Here is a 20,834-nt window from a genome sequence, read left to right on the forward strand (position 1 = left end):
TATTACAGCTTATTATAAATGTACTGTCTAAAATGCAGCAGCATGACTGTTCCATTTCCAGGCCCTAATTTTATGATAATCATATGTAATATATTCATATGTCTACTTCACTGCCTAACAAAGCCCAAACTGGTTTCTTAGCAGATCTGCTTCCCCCATGACTCAAATTTCTGTGCCTCGGAACGTTACTGAAAACCAACATTAAGAAAGATATAATCACAATTTTACTTTGTATTTTGCACTATAGTTGGCAAACAAAGGAATATATCATTGGAGGCTGAATTTGGCATACTGACTTTATCAAATACTGGTATCTAAGTGATATGTAAATTATTAAACATGCCATGCAAGCATTATTAGAAAAATGGGGGTAGGGAGCAAGATTATAAATTTATAAATTATTTCAACATCTAGAAACCCTATTAATACTTGAAAACATTGAGATTGTACAGAGAGAATGTGCAGATAAACTAAGACCAGAAACTGCAAACTTGCTTTTAATCTCCCACATTTAGTATGTGTTTTGGTTTTTGCATAGAACATATTTACAAAAAACAGTAACTTTTTTTCTTCATAAATTTCAGAGACAATTCCTAGTTACTCACAAATCTGTCACTAGAACATAGACAGATTTATGGGACTTGTAGAAAATAGAAATTCTTTTGATCCCCATCTACTCTATTAGTCTGAATGGTTTGTCATTAGCCAAGTCTCCTAAGAAGCAAAGGGTTGAGCCAGAGAGGAGAGGTCAGTCTTGCTCACTGTAGCTTTTACACGGTACATGTAATAGTTTTTCAGAAGAATGTCAGATCTTAAAATCAGAGAAGTCTCTTACAGCAGAATAACTTATTTTTTAATGAAATGTTCAGGTTTTGTATTTGTATTATATATTGTGCTGGTTTTGGCTGGAGTAGCATTAATTTTCTTCCAGTGGCTGGCATGGGGCTGTGTTTTGGATTTGTGCTGAACACAGGGTTGATAATGTGGAGATGTTTCTGTTATTGCTGGGCAGGGCTTACACAGAGCCAAGGCCTTTTCTGCTTCTCGTACTGCCAGGCTGGTGGGGGGCTGGGGGAGCCTGGGGGGAGACACAGCCAGGACAGGTGACCCCAGCTGACCAAAGGGACATTCCAGACCACGGAACATCACACTCAGTGCATAAAGGTGGGGAAGGAGGAGGAATGGGGGAATGTTTGCAGTGATGGTGTTTGTGTTCCCAAATCACCGTGAGGTGTGATGGGGCCCTGCTCTCCTGGGGATGGCTGAACACCCACCTGCCCACGGGAAGCTGTGAATTCATTCCTTGCTTTGCTTGTGTGAGCAGCTTTTGCTTTCCCTATTAAACTGTCTCTATCTCAACTCATGAGTTTTCTACCTTTACCCTTCCAATTCTTTCCCAAGTTCTGCTGCAGGGGGAGTGAGTGAGTGAGTGAGTGAGTGAGTGAGTGAGTGAGTGAGTGAGTGAGTGAGTGGCTGAATGGGGCTTGGCTACTGGATGGACTTAAGCCATGACAATAATAAAGCACAAACTTCTGTTTTTCTAATACGTGACAAAAAAAGTCAAACTACAATGATTTTTAAAACCCTGCCATTTTGAGGGGACATTCTTACACCTGATTGCTGAGGTTGGACTTGACAACTCTGCTGATTCCACCTTTATTTTTGTAAATTATGAGTTTTAATAGGATGAGTTTGAGGTGATGTTAGAGCCAGTTGATTGAGGAAGCTGATGAATGCCTTGATGAAATGCTACAATAATATACCACACAAAGCCAAGAGGAGCCAAACAACGATAACAACAAAAAAAAATAATCTCAGCAGTGCTGTGACATCAAAATAATAAAGCAAAGATGTGTTTCGGAAAAAAGCTGCAAAAGTCATGTTAGGGATTTTTCATCCTTCTAAGATTTCAATTAGAAGGAAAATAATCTTTTTTCCCCATTACAGATAATATACCACAACAAAAAGATTAATAGCTGCTGACTTAATGCATACTTTCAAAAATTAGCTTTGATCAAAGGAAGTGCTGTAGTGAAAGTCAACTGCCCTAACCCACTTCTCATCTGCCTTTATAGCATTGAGCTGGCATGAACTCCCTCCCCTTTCTAGAATGGTTTTCTTTAAACTTCAAAGCCTAACTGGCTTTGAGGCTTAAGACACAGAAAGCTTTTTCCTTCTTCTTCAAAAGCAATTAATGACATAATGTATAACCTGACCTACAATCTAGAATCTAAGCACACAGGTCTTCTTGATTATTGTGGGGCTACAGAATGTAAGGGGCTCGAAAGAGAAGTTAATCGTGGCACAGTAACTGCAAATGGTTTTAGGGTGCCTGCCAGCTGATGAGGTCAGTCTGCTGAAAGGAAGGTAAGCAAGGGCTAATCTATCAATGGCACACATTTGTCAATAAACGAGGCTATAGAGGGATTTTTACTGCTTTACCTTCCCTTGCAAGCTCCTCTTTCCTTTCCATGCCTCGTTATTAATAAGTCTGCAGAGTTTGGAAGCCAGTTTTCCCAGGACACCACAGTAATGGATGTGGAGTGGGGCAGCACTGCAACAACTGGAGTAATCACAAGGCAGAGGAACGGACAACTTTCATGGACTTTCAAGAGTCACAACTGGCTACAAAAGATATAATGGATTTTGGTTGGCAAGGTGTGGTCTGAGAAACCTAAAAACTTCTTGGTCTGTTTGGGCAGCAGTGTTTCCAGAAAAATGAATAAGGACTGTACCTGAGTTTTTGTTTTACTATCAGCTAAAAGAGATCACAACTTTGAATGATGAGTGCTGATAACAGGAAATAATTCATGGTTTAATAGCTGGTCCTGCCAAAGCCTTGCAAGATAGGAAATCTGGGAAAGCCCACTGTACATGGGCACACTTTTCATGGCTTTGTCCATACATTTTGTTATTACATGTGGGATCAATAACAAAGTAAGTGAGCAATAACATTTAGTCTTCATTCTTATTTAATGAAATGACTTCACCCACTTGGTCTGCAAAATCTAAGGCAAGCAAAGCCAAGGAAAGTCTCTTGAGTTTTCTAACCATATGGTATCTCCAAGAAAATCCTTGTCATAAAGCTGTTTCCTGTAAAGATTTCTGCATGGGCCAATTCTTAAATTCCCCAGAATTCTGAGCCTAATTTGAGTGCTCTGCCCAAGTGCTATACTTGTGTTTGAGCTGCTGTCCTCCCCTACCTGAGGCCCAGGACCAAAACAGCTTTGGCTCCCTAACAACTACAGCTAAAAAAATTTTGTTTTGCTTTTCACATGATGTAACAGTATTTCAACTAACATCATAAGCTCTTTCTAGAGACAGCAAGTGACACTAACAATTCCATCCAGGAGAAAATAAATCCTTAAAAGCTCTTCTCTAGAAGAACAGAGATAAGAAAACAGAAAGAAAAACAAGGTAACAGCAATGGCAACTCTGTAGACCTGTTATCCAAAATCTCAAAGTGTATTCTTATACATTTGTAATATGTATAAGTAAATTGTAATGTTAAACTCATTTCATTAGCATGCTTTAAATAAAACAGCTGTATGTATGTAATTCTGGCGTTGAGAAGTCCAAAGTAAAAGGGAGTTGATTTGTCAGGCAAGAGTGCACACGGTGGGGAAATTAATGAAAAAGCCTTGGTTTGTAGTTTCCTGCTATAACTACTAGCACTAATTACTAATTAGTTAGTACAGATTTTTCCTTAAAGTTCTGAATGAAATATTAACAAGGTAGTAATTAAGTAATTCAAAGTCTGTTTGCTTTAATGTTTGCATTAGCATTAACTTTAGTATTGCAAATCCAAAACCCGACTCACTGATCTATAAACATCCTTCTAAATTAATCAGAGATGTCCTTTGCTTTCCTTCTATTGAAGTTAAATTATTCTGAAACCCATTTCTATGCATTAATGCTATTCAAAGGGTAACAGGTGGAAAGAGAATGTAACGATGTAGTAAAATGCAGGAATTTTACCTTGCATTATTTTCTAATAGAACAAAAACATTCTTGTCTCTAATCCTCCTTTTGCATATTCCTTTATGTTGCTTCTACTACAGACCAGCCTCTTCCCTATACCCTAGAAAGGCTTAAAAGAAATGCTACAATATGTAGTTAATCTGCTCCTGCAAGGATCACCAATCAAGCATGGCTAACCATGACCCACTAACGAAATGAAGCAGAAGCTGGGTCACACTTGTGTGCATTGCTGTTAAATCACACCTGGGTAGGTTAATGCACAGCACTAATGGGGATTTTATTTCTTGTGTGGTGCAGCAGGAACACACAGGCAATGAGCAGCTCCTCAAGGCAGGGAGGACCACATCCAGTATTAACCACCTCTGCAAGGGGCAAAAGGTTCAAGAGCTCAGTTTGGCTGGTGCCTACTGTCTCCCACTTAAAGCACAGTCAGGGTCTTGACTGACCCAGTGAGAGTCCATGGGTGACTTCTGCACAGTTAAGTGAGACAACTGTCTTCCAGCAGACCCCAGGTCATTAATTCTGTTCTGAAACAACGCTGACTTCACTATTTCATGCATCAGAAATAGAGAAAAATCTCACATCATTGCCAGCGCAGAATCCAGCACAGCATTTCATGAATTTACCACTGAGAACATGCTCAAATATTTTTTAGTACAACACATTAAGCTAAAATCAATAGATTCATTTACTGAAATGGATTTAGTACTTCAGCTAACCAAGGGAAAGTAACACTTTTTAAAAAGAAGTGACATTTCATTATAGCATTTGGTCGTAAACTCACTGGCAGAAATTTTTCTGTATACCAATTAAACAGTAACTCACTGAAGTTAGTAACATAAAAAGCAATACTGTGTATTTCCAGTTCCCTTCCCAGTAAATGAAAACATCTACAGTTCTCAGCAATACAAATGAGGTCTCTGCGTGATGGTTCTAACAATGCTGCCACATCTCTGATCTTTTCAAATATTTCTGAACTTTTTTTCCCAGAGATATACTATGCTATTGTCTCCACAATCAACCTTTTTGTCGTTTGGAGAGAAGCAGAAGTGGCATTTTGAAAACTTCAATCTGCTGAAATATAATAGCACCACTGACTTCTGCTGTTCTTCACTTTTATTCTCACTTTATGCTAGAAAGATAAAACTGCAGTGGCTTTACTACTGTCAAATAAAAAGTAAATGAATAATGGTTTTGTTGACTATTACATAACAAGATACTGCATCACTATTTGTCAACTGGGTTTTAATATATGTTTCTCTCTCAAATGTGAAACTACCAATACTATAATCATTCTGGAAAACCGCCAAGGAAAAGTATACATGACCCAACAATGCAATGAGAACTGTAAAACCAAATTTGATGAAGAAATCATTTAAATATTTTACTTTAAGTTACACAAACAGAGAAACAAATCAGGAATTCAAAAAGAAATAATTTTACCTGATTTACTGTCTACGTACAGCTTCATTTTCCCCTAGGATTAGTGCTTTGAAGATATCAAGGACATTTTATGAATTCTACAGGTGCTGTTTATCATTTCCTTGGGTAGTTCAGCATCCTGCTACTTTACAAGTAAGAAAGCTTTTTGCCTACAAGCCATGGACATAATCTAGTTTATTTACATCTTACTCCTTATTTGCTAACCTTCTCTAAGAGCCACCAACTTCCTCATTGGAGTTCTAACAGACTCTAAGCTTACAGGACTTACCTGGTTTTGAAGATTTTTATTTTAGGATAGAAATGGTGGAAAAAATGGATATCTGAAAATGAATTACCAGTAGCTGAAGTGACAACCTACAGGACTTGTCTGTGGGGAATACGACACTGGAAATGCTCAATTCCTGGAAAACAGCTGTACAATAAGAATGTGGTTTCACTCCAGCCTTTAATCTCATACTTAGAGAAATCCAAAGAGAAAGGCAAAATGAGTATCTGCACCATTGTATTAGTTACTTAAAATTTAGGAGCTAGTTTCTGTATGTAAACCACAGAGAGAGACTGGTACCTCTAGAAAACAATTTGAAAGATTCAGTGAGGCAACCATCAGGCACTTTTCTTAGAGGATCTCTGATTCATCCCTGGATTCAACTGTTTTCCACCACCTATACAAGGATCCTGCAGGGTCCATGGTGGCTGAAATTATATCATGTGACCTTCTCAATAGGTATTCTAATTAGACAGGATATTATCTACAACCCTGTTTCCTTTCAAAGCTGATATCCTGCATAATTATCTCATTTGATATTTCTTCTACCTTCTGTTATTGTTTGCAATCCTATTCTTTTTCATTTATCTAAATTTAATCTGCATTTGCCTTTTACTAGCCCTAAACCAGCACAGTACTTCTCAATACGATAATTTTTGCCATCAACTGCTTTTTCTCCAATGTTATCAGTATCTGACATTTAAAATATTTTTCATTCATGATATTCACTATTCATTTTACATATACTATAAAGAAAGGTCTCAGAAACAATTTCCTAGTCAAAGAATTTCCCTATTATACCATCTCTCACCCTTTGCAACTTCAACATCTTGATTTATTCATGAGTAATTTATTTTAAAGACATTATCATCTGCATTTCACAAAGGTACTACAAGTTCAAGCTCATTTATCAAGTTCAACCTCATTTGTTCAGTTCAGATTCAAAATAATTCACCTCTAAAAAGCTTAATAAATTTAGATACTCTCTGCCTATAAACTGTACAGTAACAATTTGATTTTTTTTCCCCTTGTCAAGCCTGATCTTGGCTGTTGTTCTCATTCTTTAAAACAATAAACAACCAAGAAATAGTAAAAAAATGCATAAAAATCTTTTGTTGCCCCTTTCAGTTGGAATTAATTTCTATTAGAGTCTGATATTTATAATGTTACCTGGAATATATTTTTTTATTTATTTTTTCTCTTTGACTGTTATCCATCCCACTGCCTTTATTTCACTTTATTTCACTTGCCTCCACTACCAACAAAAGTCTCTAACAGAGAAAGAAAAGATGAAGAACTTATTTCAAAAATCAGAACAGATTAATAAAGAACAATTATGGTCACAAACATGGTACAAAGTAAGTATTTTCTGATGGAAACAATAAAGACACAAATTTAAGATGCTACTTTCTCTGAGTAGACAATTATCTACAAGTTTCCTAAATTGGCTAAAACTCCAAGAAACTTGAGCACACTGCCATACAGTCTGAGTATTATATTTTAGTCGAAAGAAAATGCAAATGCAATCACACTTATGGAACCTAAGCGTGGGGATGTCTACATCAAAGGAAAAAACAGTCCCTACTGCCTCTCAGTCAAGCATAGGAGCTGGCCCCACAGACAGCTGTTGTCATCAAGGTATCCTCAATTATTCAGAACAAATTACACTCTCCATGTGCAGAGGCACACCCAAACCAGGTTTGACAATGCAGTTATAACAGAAGAACAGCTGCAGCAACAAATTACCATGTTCAAGAGCTTAAAATCATCATGGACAAATCATTCTCTCTGCCAGATGATTTTTGTAAAACATAAGAAAGCAAAACAAAGATGCTGCCAACCTCAAATCACCCATGTATGGGAGCCAGAACACTCTCAAACACTGAAGCTTGTGGAAGAACAATGTGACAAAGAGGACAAGGACAATAGCAAAGCACAACTTGCACTACAGCACATGAAATCTGGCAGTTTTACAATGACCTGATCAGTTATTCCACTGTGACAAGTATGAAGGCTCAATGCAAAGCAGATGAGAAATATGTGCAATATCTATGTTCATCTATTGCTAAAACAAACCTTTCATTTCCAGGATCTTTCTCAGCATTTTTTAGTTGGTAGTGAACAATAACTTTAAGGTTCAGAAACAGAGCTTAAGCCTTTTGTTTTGCCATCTTTTCAAAGAGGAAAATAAACTGTCTATTAATGTGTTATTATAATGAGACATAATCTGCATGTCCTAATGGTCACATTTATCACAATATGTTTCCATACCACTGGGCATATCAAAGCTACCATAAGAACAATCTGCTTACCACTTTGAAAATCCAGTTTTCTGTATGACTGTGCCTCTCAGAATGGTATCTTAAAGGGGTCAGTGGTAAATACTTGGAAAACTACCAGTAAGGTAAGAAAGCAAATTAATTCAAGAAGAAAGAATACTGAGATTAAAAAAAAAAAAGAAAATAATGAAAACTAAAGTCTCATGGCATATACATTAGCTACTACTGGTTTCACATCTCATTACTTATCAAACAAAAGGAAATGGGAAACTCCAAATCAAACATCTCTAATGTGATAAAAAACTGCTTTTTGGCTTAATCATGTGGGTAGTATGACAGAAGTACCCCAACCAAAACAACTGAAGAGGAAAATACTAATGGTCTCAGGGATTAATTCTGGAGGTTTTTCCTAAGGGTCAGTGCTGCTGCTGGAACAGGGGCCGCAGACAAGACTGTAGGGGAAGAGAAGGTGTGAATGTTAGATAGCATAACTGTGACCTCCCAGCATTTATGCAAGTGCTGTTTCCTCACGTATCCTGTATTGTAATGCTGCTATACACCCTCTTCCCTTACTAGTGCACAACAGTTATACCCCATTTCAATCATTTACAAAATCTCTTGGCTCATTTACATCCAACTGCCACTCAAGGGCTGCTCTTCTTCCAGCCTGTTACTCTTGAGCTTTGCTACTCATCTAGCTACTGCTGCCACTTCCAATTTCTTTTCTTCTTTGCTACATTTCTTTTAAAATCAGTTATATGGCTCTGAACCATCTATAAACCTCTTGAGTTTTAGAGACATTCCTGAGAACACCAGCTTCTCTCAGCTCTAGTTAGACTCCAGAATTTTTAGATTAAGCCAGAGATGCTTTATTTACAACATATACCACATACTCCATTAAAAAATCCATACTGTGTTATTACGGGAAAACAGCTGCAGAATGACTTCAAAGTAAAACACCCATCTTTCTTCTTCTAAATAAACATTTTAGTGAAGAAAACACAGCATGTTCTTTGAAAGAGGACCACAGGATCTCTGGAATATAATGCGATTCTACCTCTTAATGGAAAAATGGTGCATCTTTTTGTATTTTTTCTATTATGAGAAAAACAGACATTTTCAAGGTAAACATTTAACAAAAAAAAAAATCCCAAGATACTAAGAATGGAAGTACTGAAAGCCTTGTATAATGCAAGTTGTGGTCACAGCCATCGGAAAAGATAAGCAGGAAGAATTGACAGGAATATTGTATGCTCATATTACACACTGAAATAAAGCTCTATTCAATCAGTAACAGCAGAGGTTCAGGAACATCCAACTCTAAAATTTCCCAATAATATATCCTTAGGAACTAGTTAAGTTTCACAGTGGCTTATACTCCAAAATATCACGGAACCTGAAAAATTCAGGTCAGAAGGGACATCCAGTCAGAAGGGACTCTAAGCCTCCTGCTCTAGGCTGGTTACCTTTAAAGATGAGTCAGGTTGCTCAGAGTCTCTTCCAGTTAAACTTTGAAATTCTCCAAAGACAGAGGTTTCACAGTATCTTCAGGAAACCTGCTGCAGTGCCCAACCAACCTCCATCCAATTGGAATTTTCCTGCTTGTCCTTCACCAGGCATCTCTGAGAAAAGTGTCTGACTTTCTTTTTTTTCTGCCATCTCACTTTAGATGATGGAGGATTGCAATTAGTGCCCCCTTTACCCTTCTCTTCCAAACAAACCCTATTTCTTTAAGCTCTCCACACAGGCCATATGCCTTTCCTTTTGGATGAACCCCACAGGGGTCACTCCAGAGGGGTGGCTTCTCATGCCCCAGGGAGCCCAGAAGTGTGCACAGTTACCCCAGATGTCTCTCAGAAGCGCTTGAACAATGCTTGAGAACAGGGACCTTCCTCGACCTGCTGGCAACGCTAAGACAGCCCAAGGTGTGGTTGGCCTTTCCCAGTAATCCTGAATGTGGCTGGCTCAGCTCAGCTTGTGGCCACTGGGACGTTTGGGTGTTGCTCTGCAGAGCTGCTGTGCAGCCACTCAAAGGTTCCAGCTCGCTCTGCCCCTGATCCACAACCAAATTTGATGCTCCTGAACTTGTCGTGGTTCCTCTGTCAGCACTTGTTTTTCTAAAGTTTTTGAGAAATTAAGTATGATCGTACTGATCTTGTATTGCTAAGATGCATTTATAAGCCCAGGAAATAGAAGGCTCAAAAAAATTGCAGTCTGTTCATTTTTACAATACTCACAAAAAGGACTTGAAGGCTTTTTTTTCTCTACACTGTTAATATAGAGGTAAATAGAAAACAACAAAAAACTCCCAATAAATTAATCTACAATCAATTAACTATTATTTTAACCTTTCCAGAAGGCTTAATTCACCCATGCTTGCCAAGAACAAACTTGGATTTATTTTCAAAAAAAACCACTAGAAGCTGAAATAACAAAACCTGTCCCCCCCACTTCCCCAAAAACTCAACAAAAAAACCCAACGAAAATCATACTGCAAAACAAAAAAACAATTATTCTATCTTTTTGGCAGCAACAAGAGAAAACTGCAGAGGTAATATTCCTAATTCTGTGGACTTCTATGCAACACTGCATGCTTTACAGAGAACCATTCTTGAAACTGAATTCATAGCTATAATCATGACAAAAAAGCAAAATGGGGCCTGATCCATCAGAAGAGTGAATTTATAAATTATAGCTCATTAACATTTTGTTCTTAGGGCCAGCAATTGTGACAGCATACAAAATCACTGCTTCAGCTTTTGCGGTGCTAATGCAGATTTTATAGTTATTCTCTGTTTACATCACCAGTTCTAAGGCTAGACTTCTTTTAAAAAGTATTTTATTTTTGCTCCTTAATATGTCTACAGAGAATAAATATGTCCACTGTATGCTGACTTTTACTGTAATATAAGTGCAAATATATATTACTATTTATTTATATTTTTGGTGTCTAACATTCCTAGGCAGGATTGAGAGTTCTAATATTCTAGGATCTGTAGAAACACACAGGCAGTCAAGACCTCTTGCCCTTAAGAGAAGCAAGTATGATTGAGAAAATCTGCAACAAACAGTGCCAAGATGTAGAGAAAGGTAAGGAAGAAGCCAAGGGATAAGGAATTAAACCATATAGTTTTGTTCTTTCCTACTCAATTCTCAAAGTAATGGTTCAAAACTGCTTTTTTTTCAAAATTTGCTACCTTGAACAGACATATAATTTAGGAATGAGCAGCTGGTGATTTTTTGATAGCACCTTACATTTTCTAACTTGCAGTTTGTTCAGTAAATTCTCCCTAGCACTTCCCCCACCTTCTTTACAAGGTATCAACTGTGTGGGTAGGGCAGAACCTCCCATGGATCCTGTTACTGCTCTCATGAATTCAGAATTTAGCTATTGAATATGTTCAGATTATTGTTTAGGACACAAAGAAAGGCAACTTGAGCTTGGGACCAAAGATTCCAAGGTGTCTAAGCACTCTAAGTTCTACCAAGCTCACTCCAAGTCCTCGGGTGTCCTATCTAGGGTGAAAACCGCCTTGCTGCTGAGAATTATTAACTTTATCTTTAATGTCAAACCTTTCATCATTCCTACCAAAGGCAAAAACAGTCCGCAACCCTATGCCAGGTAACTTTTAGTGTATCTCAGAGAATCCTGAAGGTAAAAAAAAATAAATAAAAAAGATGCTGAATTTGACTCAGTACTGCGGAATGATGTGGAAACAGTGCAGAAGAAAGAAATGAGTGGAAAAGGACAGGTTCAGGCTCCAGAAGGCATTATCTCATCACTGTATGACTTCCCATGTACACTGTCATTTTGTACCAATAAATATTAGGAAAATTCCTAAATTGCCACTATATTGAGAAATTTATTTTGAAATATGATCTCTCCATCAGCCCTATTTTTTTAAGTTTTGGTGCTAAAACTGTTTCCATGTGTTGACTTCTGCATGACACAAAAGTATAGGTGGTTACCACAAAAGACAAAATAATGAAAACAAGAAGGATTTCTTTACTCAGTTTCTCAACAGTCCAATACTAGCAATTCCAGTGATGCCCAGTACAGCTTCTACGAGTAGCAAGAGGATATATAAATCCTACTGTAACATCCCACAAAACTATATAAAACATAAGAGCCACCCACCAGTATAAATATATATAATTAATGTTGATTACTTTGTCCTAAAGATGCAGTCTGAACTTCAGAAGCGGTAGATTATACAGCTTTATCCTCATTCTGTGTTTTAATTTAGAGAGACTGTGTTTAATGAAATGTAGGGACTTAGATTACCTGGATTTATCTTCTTCTTTCACAATCACCAAATCATGTAATTATCACATTCCTTCTCAACACTGTCAAGGTATTTGTTCCTAGTGGAAGTTGGATCTGGATTTGTAGCTCTCAAAGCATTCTTCAGCTTTCAGAACAGAATCATTTCTGTCCAGGCTAACCCATTTGCTATCCTTACAATGTCCTATCATTACTTTCCTAGCTAAAAAAAAATCTTCACCCATTTTTCTTCTCCTCGCTGTTCATGCTAACTGTGCTAATAAGAAGATGAAACAATCCTTCTCTGACACAATCTTGCTAAGCTAATGAAGGTTACAACTATTTGTCTTTAATTTGACAGGCTCTGGTTCAACCCAGTGATGTCTCTTTCAGTTTGAAATTACTTGTCTTCAATGTGAACAACCAGAACGAAACACAAATAAATCTGTATTTCTGCTTTCTCAGGAACATCCCAGTTCACAGATTCTAGGGCTGTAGCATCTTCAAGCTGCTCTAGGTCATATTCTGTGGCATTTCACATCACATAAGACACTGTAAAAGCTCAAACCAGTAAGAAAGGGAGATAGGCTACAAAAACAGAATTCAAGTTATGACTTGACCATGATAAATGAAAAATTTTTTTGCTCTACTATTTGCTCTGTGAACACAAAAACCTCTGAGATTATGTATGAAAGTCCAGTAAGGAAAGCATCAAATAATTAAGATACCAACATACTCTCAACAGGCTCAAAGGGAAAATTTTTAAACATTTTTTGCAAAAAAACTTTACAGACCACACTGCTACCATGGAGCTCTGGACAGCAAGTGATTGTGTGGTGAAAGTTGGACTAATTCTCTCCCTAAATTTGGAGTGGTCCAAAGACCTGTGCCCTAAACAAAGGTATCCCAAGCTTTGGGATCACTAATCATGAGTAGAAGTCATTATCACTCAGGGAAGAAAATCATGCCAGCTTCAGTCAAGAAATCAGCAGCTTACCCTACCTTAAAAAATAACCTTAAGAGCAGCAAGAATATAAATTCATTCCTGTTCCCTCTTCTTCAGGAAAGGATTTGTTTGGTAAATTGTGGCAAACCATTTCAGTAATCAACTACATACGTTTGACATTGCTGAAGGAGTCATGAATTATGTCTGACCTGGTTCTCAGACATCAGCTCAGCCTGTGTGTTTAGACAGAGGTAACGCAACTAGGTTCATGATGTTTCAGCTCTTGGGAACATTACAGTAAATTCTCTGAGGCGCTGAGCAGCTGCCTGCAGATCTTAAATTAAAGGTGGATGGATTTATATCTGCAAAGTGTACAGGTTTTGATTTGATATGATAAAAGAAACTATTTTGGGTTGATTACCTGCTGCAAGGCCTCTCTCTGGCAGAACTTTACTATGCTTTATCATGTTTTAAGTTAAAAGTGTATTTGCCGAGGGAAAATGAGGCAGCTGGACAACCAATACATCCCTGAAGAGTAGGTGGTCATCTTAGCCGCCTCAGCAATCAGCAACGGTGTTCTAAAGTTTAATAAAATCATAGATTAGGGCTATTGAGGTGCAGGTCAGAGCAGAGATCTTGATTCCTCGCTAGTCCTTGACAGCAAAACTGCTGTAACTACAGCAGCAAATTCCTCAGAAGCAAATTTAAGAATCTTTCCACTGGGATCCTAGCATAAAAAACAAAACACTAACAACACATTATTATTATTTTCAAAATATTCTTTTCAATGTAACTGTCCTCATATTCTATCAAATTGAACAATTCTATTATGAACAAAGTAGTAGTTACTATGAAACTTATAATAACTACTCTTAAAATACTAAAAATAAAACAGTAGTAATTAATCTTTATTTAAATGGTAATTTAATGTGCTAAGAAAGCCAAAAAATGAAACCAGTCATTAGCTCATAGTAAAGACCGCCAGAAGCTTCATTACTTATTAATAATGGAGAACACAGTGTACTGAACCATTTCCCCTAACCCCAGAAGCTACTAAGAACTGAACTGCAAAAACTGACAATTCTAATAAATTGATTAAGCAGTATGATTTTCTTTATAGATATAATTACTGCATATAGCGTAGCTAAGTTTTCATTGTAATCTGCATTGATCAAATCTCAAGTTTAAAAATGTGTCATGAAACCCCAGTAACATATCCTTCCATTGGGCAATTATTATGTATACTGGGACAATGATTAAGTTACTTCTAATAAAAACAAAATTTCTATGATAAAGTTTTTGCTTTAATAGCTTCCTTGTTAGCAAAAAAATACTGACAATATTTAGGGAAAAAAGATAAAAGAAAGCTTGCCAGTTAATTCTAGCTGATGAGAATACTTCATCTTCTTGACCAAGATATCACTTACAGAAACTTTTTCATTTCATCAAATTTCCAATACATGTTTAATAAATACAATCACTTAAGATCCAAAGAAAGCTGCAAATCATTGCATTGCTCCAGAGGTCTTTGGAAGAAAGCAGAAGTGTATGACAGTAACCACTACTATTACTATTACCAACATAGCTTAAATGGGAAAAGATACTGAAAGCAAACATTTATGATGAAACTGTTCTACAATACCATTGAATAGACATTAGAATTAACCAATAATTTAGAATAATTTTATTTAGAAACAAAATTAAATTATTAGAAGTAACTACCCTCTATTAAATTGATTCATTCAATATAACCCTAAAGAACAATCCCTTGGAAAAAAGATGAGAAACCCATTACCATAGCAGAATTTAAAAATAATTGTCTCACAAGCTAACTGAAACAGTCATTATTAATATAAATCACTGAACTTACTGAAACTCACTAAATATTACCCTAAACAAGAACAATCACAAACACTGTGCAAAAACTTAAATGTTCTATCATAAACTCTGTTCAAAGTAGCAAAATTAAAAAATCTCGCAATACCTACGATTAACACACTATTAGAAAAGTTAAGTTCCAGGCAGATCCCTATAGCCAGGAAAACTTTTTTCCCAATTCTATCCATCTGCTACCAGATGCAAGATTAAAAAACTTCAGGAGTGAATGATTCACATTCCTCTTGCATAATGAAGTACAGATATCCAACACCTATCAAGAACAACCACTGATACCACTGAAAGCAAGTTGAGGAGGAAGATCAGGTAATTTCAGTTAATCTTATCAGTTCACCGATGTCTCAGAAACATGATAAATATTAGTGTACATTAATGAATTATTGATATAAAAAAGAAAAACACAGAAAAATAATCCTAGAAGAGATGTTATTATTTCAAACTCTTTTCCCAGAATTGCCATCTACAGTTCTTCATCATCAAAGAGCTTGGTGCAATTATCTCCTGCACAGTTTTGGAAAGTCAAACATGTTTGCTTTTGAGAATGGGTACTTTGATAACGAGTTTTTATTTTTGCAGCTTTGTAAATGCACATAAACTGAAACCTGAATATATGAGTACTAGCATGGCAGTTTATGTTTACTATGAATATTTCAAAAACATGCTAACATTCCTACTTGTCCAACTGAAAGTGCACTAAAATGCACTGGAAGTACTGCTGTCTAATAATGGTCCATTTTGAGTAATAAATCTACACTGGCAGAGGACTGTAGTGGTTTGGGGCATTCCCTAATGCATATATTTAGCAAAAAATGCTGTATCTTAATAGAATACGTAATACTTGGGATGTTTGCAAATGAACATGAGTGGGTAATTTATATAACAAGAGAGACCAATCTATCACACAGTATGTAAAAGCATAGTTGAACTAAAAGGTTGTAAAGACTCTGCCTTATATATAGTCAAGGACCATATATAGTTCATTGGTCTTTTAACTGAAGGGATCATTAACAAAAGCATATTAAACACCTGAAGAAATGCTGGGGGAGGAATGAAAGAAACCTGTGTCAATAGTTTTAAAAGACCATTGTACATCTCCAGAGTACATAAACTTCTCTTTGCACCAACTCTCAGTGTGAATTATTACTCCCTTTTTCTTTTTTTGGTGTTGAAGATCTCTATAAAGTTGTGACCCCATCACTCTACACCAGTTCCTCTTGCTGCCATGTAGCAAAAATCCCTCTAGAATCTCAAGCAATCAGAGAGGAGCTTCAACTTCAGAAGTTTTTTTGTCTTTGTTAACTACATGCCATTTCCTAGTTGAAGGTAATAACAAGCCACACCAATCAGCTCACCACTGCAGCATTGCTTTTAGCATGAGAAGCAAAGCAAAGCAAAGCAAAGCAATAGTGTGCAAACACATGCCCATATGTATCCCTATAGCTCCAAAAGTAAGTTATATTTTATAGAGTACATCTTGTGGAATTAGCTTATTCAAACTTGTCAATGTAATCTCCAGTAATTAAGTGGGAAATAGGCTTTGCTTTCTGAAGGCAGCTACTGAAATTTATTTTGATTATCCACTTAACCTATTCTGTGGAAGATGCAACATTCAGGATGAGACTACACTAGTGATGTATTATCAGAAAGTCTAGTATTATCTTATTCAAATTAACTCTATGTCAGCTATTTACCAAGCATGGTATCATAACTAAAGAACTGCAGACACAACAGAAAACTCTATTGTGCCCATATCCTCAACACTATGCCATCCCTACTCTAAAAAAAGCAACAATAGAAATACAGAAGGGTATGTAAAACAAAAAATTGATTGGAGATATGAGTTGGATTTTGGGAGCAATTAAATAGATTAAGTTTCTGTGGTCTGGAGGATGCAAGATGGGGTAATGTGTAAGGGAAGATAAAAATCAGGAATGGAGAATGACTGCTCATCACTTGTCTTGACCTAAGGGCTAGGTTGAACCAAAAAGAATAATTTGGCAATACATTTAAAGATATAAAATTATATCTTAACTCACAATGATAGCATGATTTTGTATGTTGAAAATTTAGTGGAAAATCCCTCAAGCACACTGAGGGAGGGAAGTCCAAATGAGTCTATTAAGCAACAGTATGCAGATACCACTTCCAGCAGAGAAGACCCTGCATTCAAATTGCAGGAAGCTGTCTGCATGCTTTGTATTTATCCTGTTAGTGTCCTCTTTCCTTAAGCATTTGCAAGTGGCCTGCCCCTCAGTCCTGCAGCTGGATCCTGTACAGCATCTCTGCAGCTGTCCTGTGAGCAGAAGGGTCTCTCTCTGGCCCAAAGTATTAGGAGGGGTACCACTGCTGACTGCAAGCAGCAGAAAACAAGTGGGGTATTCACCTCTTCCCTCTCACTTCCACCCAGAGGACTTAAACTCTTCCCAGCATGGGGAAAATCTCCTGTTTTGCTATTCATTTTTCTTATAAGTGGATCAGCAGGCAGAAACAGAGCCTCATTTAGAACAGAGCAGTTTACTTTTACAAAGCTTTTAAAGAAGCACTAGTGTGAAGATGCATCAACGAAAGTATACAAGGTTGTTTTTGAAGAGACTTCTAGCAAGCTGTTTCATACAAGTAACATTTTAATTGTTTGGTTATTAGCCAAACTGAATGGTACATATGTAGGAACTGGGGAGATGAGAGAAAGTGAAATAGGAAGATTAAAAGCATGCATTTATTATTTTAAAATAATTTTAATACAGTACCAAGCTTTAAGTATTTGCTAGATACAGTTGGGAATACTGTTTAGTAACATAATTAGGGATGGCAAAGGAACACATCTGAGTTTTAGAAATTAAGTTTCATTTTGAAGTAAAACAAAAACTAAGTTTTTAAAATTCTGAAGCACAAGCATCTGCACATGATGGAGGGAAAGATGCAGTCAAGAGTGTAGAATATGTAATAATAATTACAGGTATCATCTAGGACATGGGAACACTTCAGCATTCTAAAACAGATACCACATTTCCACATTGCAGTGCAATGGCTGACATGCTAATGCCTCCCTCTCTTTGTTCTAATGATAATATCAATGACACTCATCAGAATCAGTCCATATATTCTTGTAAAACATTTTTGTTTGCAAGTGACATGGCAATAACTAATTAGCAACTGGCAATTAGAATCATGAAGCTATTATAGTTCCACTGAAGAAAAAGAAACAATAAGTCATAAAAACCAAATTGTTTTCCAGCAATTGTATGAGTCTTTCATAATAAATCCAATAATAAGGGGAAAACAATCTGTGCTTTTTACTGCAGTATCTTCCCTGTCAAGGATCACTTAAAGAACTACAGGGCTTCAAAAGTAGCTTTGCTTTAAAAGGTCTCTGACAAGAAAATCTTCTGGTAATTAAACCAGAGTCAAAATTAATCAAAAGATGATTGGAAAAACTAAACTTCTTTGACAAGAACTTAACTTTGACAAGTTAAGAGCATAGATTAAACCAAAAGCAAACTCAGAATATGGTAAACATAACCAAAGCAGCACTATTTCCCATTGTTTTTCCTGAAGCTATACTGATAACTTGAAGTCCTGAAGTTCACTAAATCATACAGAAGTGAAACAATTGAAATAGCCCACCCCCGACCCCCCAGCTTATTAATCATACCTTAATTTGTGCAAAAGGTCTGTCCAAGTTTCCAACATAAAGAAGACCAACATTCTGGGTGAGTAGCCTAAAAAATGAAAAGAGTGTTATAAGGTATCACTTCACATCCGTAAGGTTTTTTTTTTTCTGCATCTGCAGTAATTGTGTCAAAACCCTAGCAGGGCAACAATCTTCACCATGATAGCAAGAGCTAGCCTTGCAAATCGGATTACACAATTCTGTTTGAACTACTATCAGAAAGGAAAGATGTGCATTAAAAGATCAATAATATGTGTTTATGTTGCAAGCAGGTCTTCAACAAAATAATTTCATAGGCTTCTTTGTGATGGATGCCACTCAGTAATGTTGAACAATGGCAGGTATATGCCTTTTCTATTTATTAGAGACCATTAGAGACAAAGAGACCTCAAGAGAAAAGAATCATAAATACACACATTCAGAGCAGCAAGCCCAAGAGTTGAAACAGATTAGGGCACATAAAAGTATGCACAGTAATACAGAAATGACATCAATACAAGCAGAGAAATAACAGAGAATCTCTGTAATATTGTCTAATGATTTGCTAAATAAAAAGAGCCCCAGACACAGCTTGTGCTTGCTGTTCCTCTCAAGTCTTAATAAAGTTGTTGCATACACCACCAAGATCCAGAGGGACAGCGGTAAGTTGTCTCAAATGCCTGTTCATAATTCTGGAAAAGAGTTTGATTTCTGTAGATACCGTGCAAGTCAATACTTTCAGTACATAACTCCAAATTCCAGGGGAGCATTAGGGCACTGCTGTTACGAACAGGCTGACAAGAACATCACTGGCTAGCAAAAAGGGCAGGAGAGCAGTGTTCTGTTCTGACTGGATAATTACAATGTTCCTCTTGCTAAGCAAAGGCCCAGCAATCATTCCCTCCAGTTCAGAGCCTCTTAAGCATTGCACTGAAATACCAGTTCTTTATAACAATGAGAACTTTTTTGATGACAAATCCTGGACAGTTTCTGTTTTGATTAAAAGAGACATTGAAAACTCTTCATACTCTTCAGTAGCTCCAAGTTTTCATTAAGTGTTTGCCACTTTATATTTTCTTTTAATTTTATATCCCATTCCCTTCAGCAATAAGACCTCACATATGAATTAAATCAAATAGCCAGAAATAAGTACAAATGTAGGCATCACTCAGCTTAAGCAATGACAATGAGGTGTCTCTCACATTATTAGGCATACATAAATATATATATATATATACATATACACACACTTATGATTCATATTGAGATGTATTTTTTTTATGACTAAACCACCTGTCATTTTCAACTCATTTCTCACCATTGCCAGGCCTGTTTTCATAAACCAAAGAAAACAGAAACTTAGATGGCAGTAAATAATTTTGACCCTACAGAACATACATACCTTAGTATGATCTTGATTCTTTCCAATTCTAACAACAATATGATATATATGACTTTAAACTGGTTCACCAACAGTGGGAATTGGTGGAACTCAGCAAAATTACAAAGTCAAAACATTCACACATATAAAATAGTTAAGTAAGAAGAGGTGTTGAACTATCACTCTTCAAAAACCATTCTGTAATTAGATACGGCATATCAAAAATTCGAGAGCACTGACAGAAATACCCAAAGAAAGAAAAGACCAGTAAAGATCAGACCACATCAGCCACAGTACAGACAGGCAAGTGGATTCCTCCCTTTCCCAATCAGTGTGCCAGTCTCCACTGGGAAGACTTTTGCTGTTATGCAATGGTTCAGAGGAGTATGTAGGTCAGGATAAGCATATTGAGCTCATTTTCAGTCACAGTAAGTCAAATTTATTCAGAACTCAGGTGTCTGGAACTGGAAAATCCAGCATATTGATCTAACTTTCTAATAGAGCTATAAACCAAAATCAGAAAATATTTCATGGTTTTCTAAATGGAAAGAAATATATGAGAATTAGCAAAGAAGGTTTAAAGAGGCTACAAAAAGAATTCAAGGTAGGTCATCATATTTCACAGACACACCTTAAAAGTAACAAAGTATTCTTACAAAGAACTGTACATAATTATTATATGACAGAAAAGAAAAACAAAATAATCCACTAGCTGTGTTTTTAGAAGGGA

General features: G+C 36.6%; 1 protein-coding gene across 2 annotated transcripts in view; it reads right to left on the reverse strand.

Moving 5' to 3' along the window:
* Positions 1-20,834, reverse strand: part of RNGTT (RNA guanylyltransferase and 5'-phosphatase) — a 172,762-nt gene that overhangs the window by 14,970 nt on the left and 136,958 nt on the right. For both annotated transcript variants that reach the window (XM_058835956.1, XM_058835957.1), the window contains exon 14: positions 18,727-18,793. In XM_058835956.1, the coding sequence (XP_058691939.1) occupies positions 18,727-18,793 (67 nt within the window). The remainder of the gene's footprint in view (positions 1-18,726; positions 18,794-20,834) is intronic.

This window comes from Poecile atricapillus, chromosome 3 (assembly GCF_030490865.1).
Source record: "Poecile atricapillus isolate bPoeAtr1 chromosome 3, bPoeAtr1.hap1, whole genome shotgun sequence".
Taxonomy (NCBI): domain Eukaryota; kingdom Metazoa; phylum Chordata; class Aves; order Passeriformes; family Paridae; genus Poecile; species Poecile atricapillus.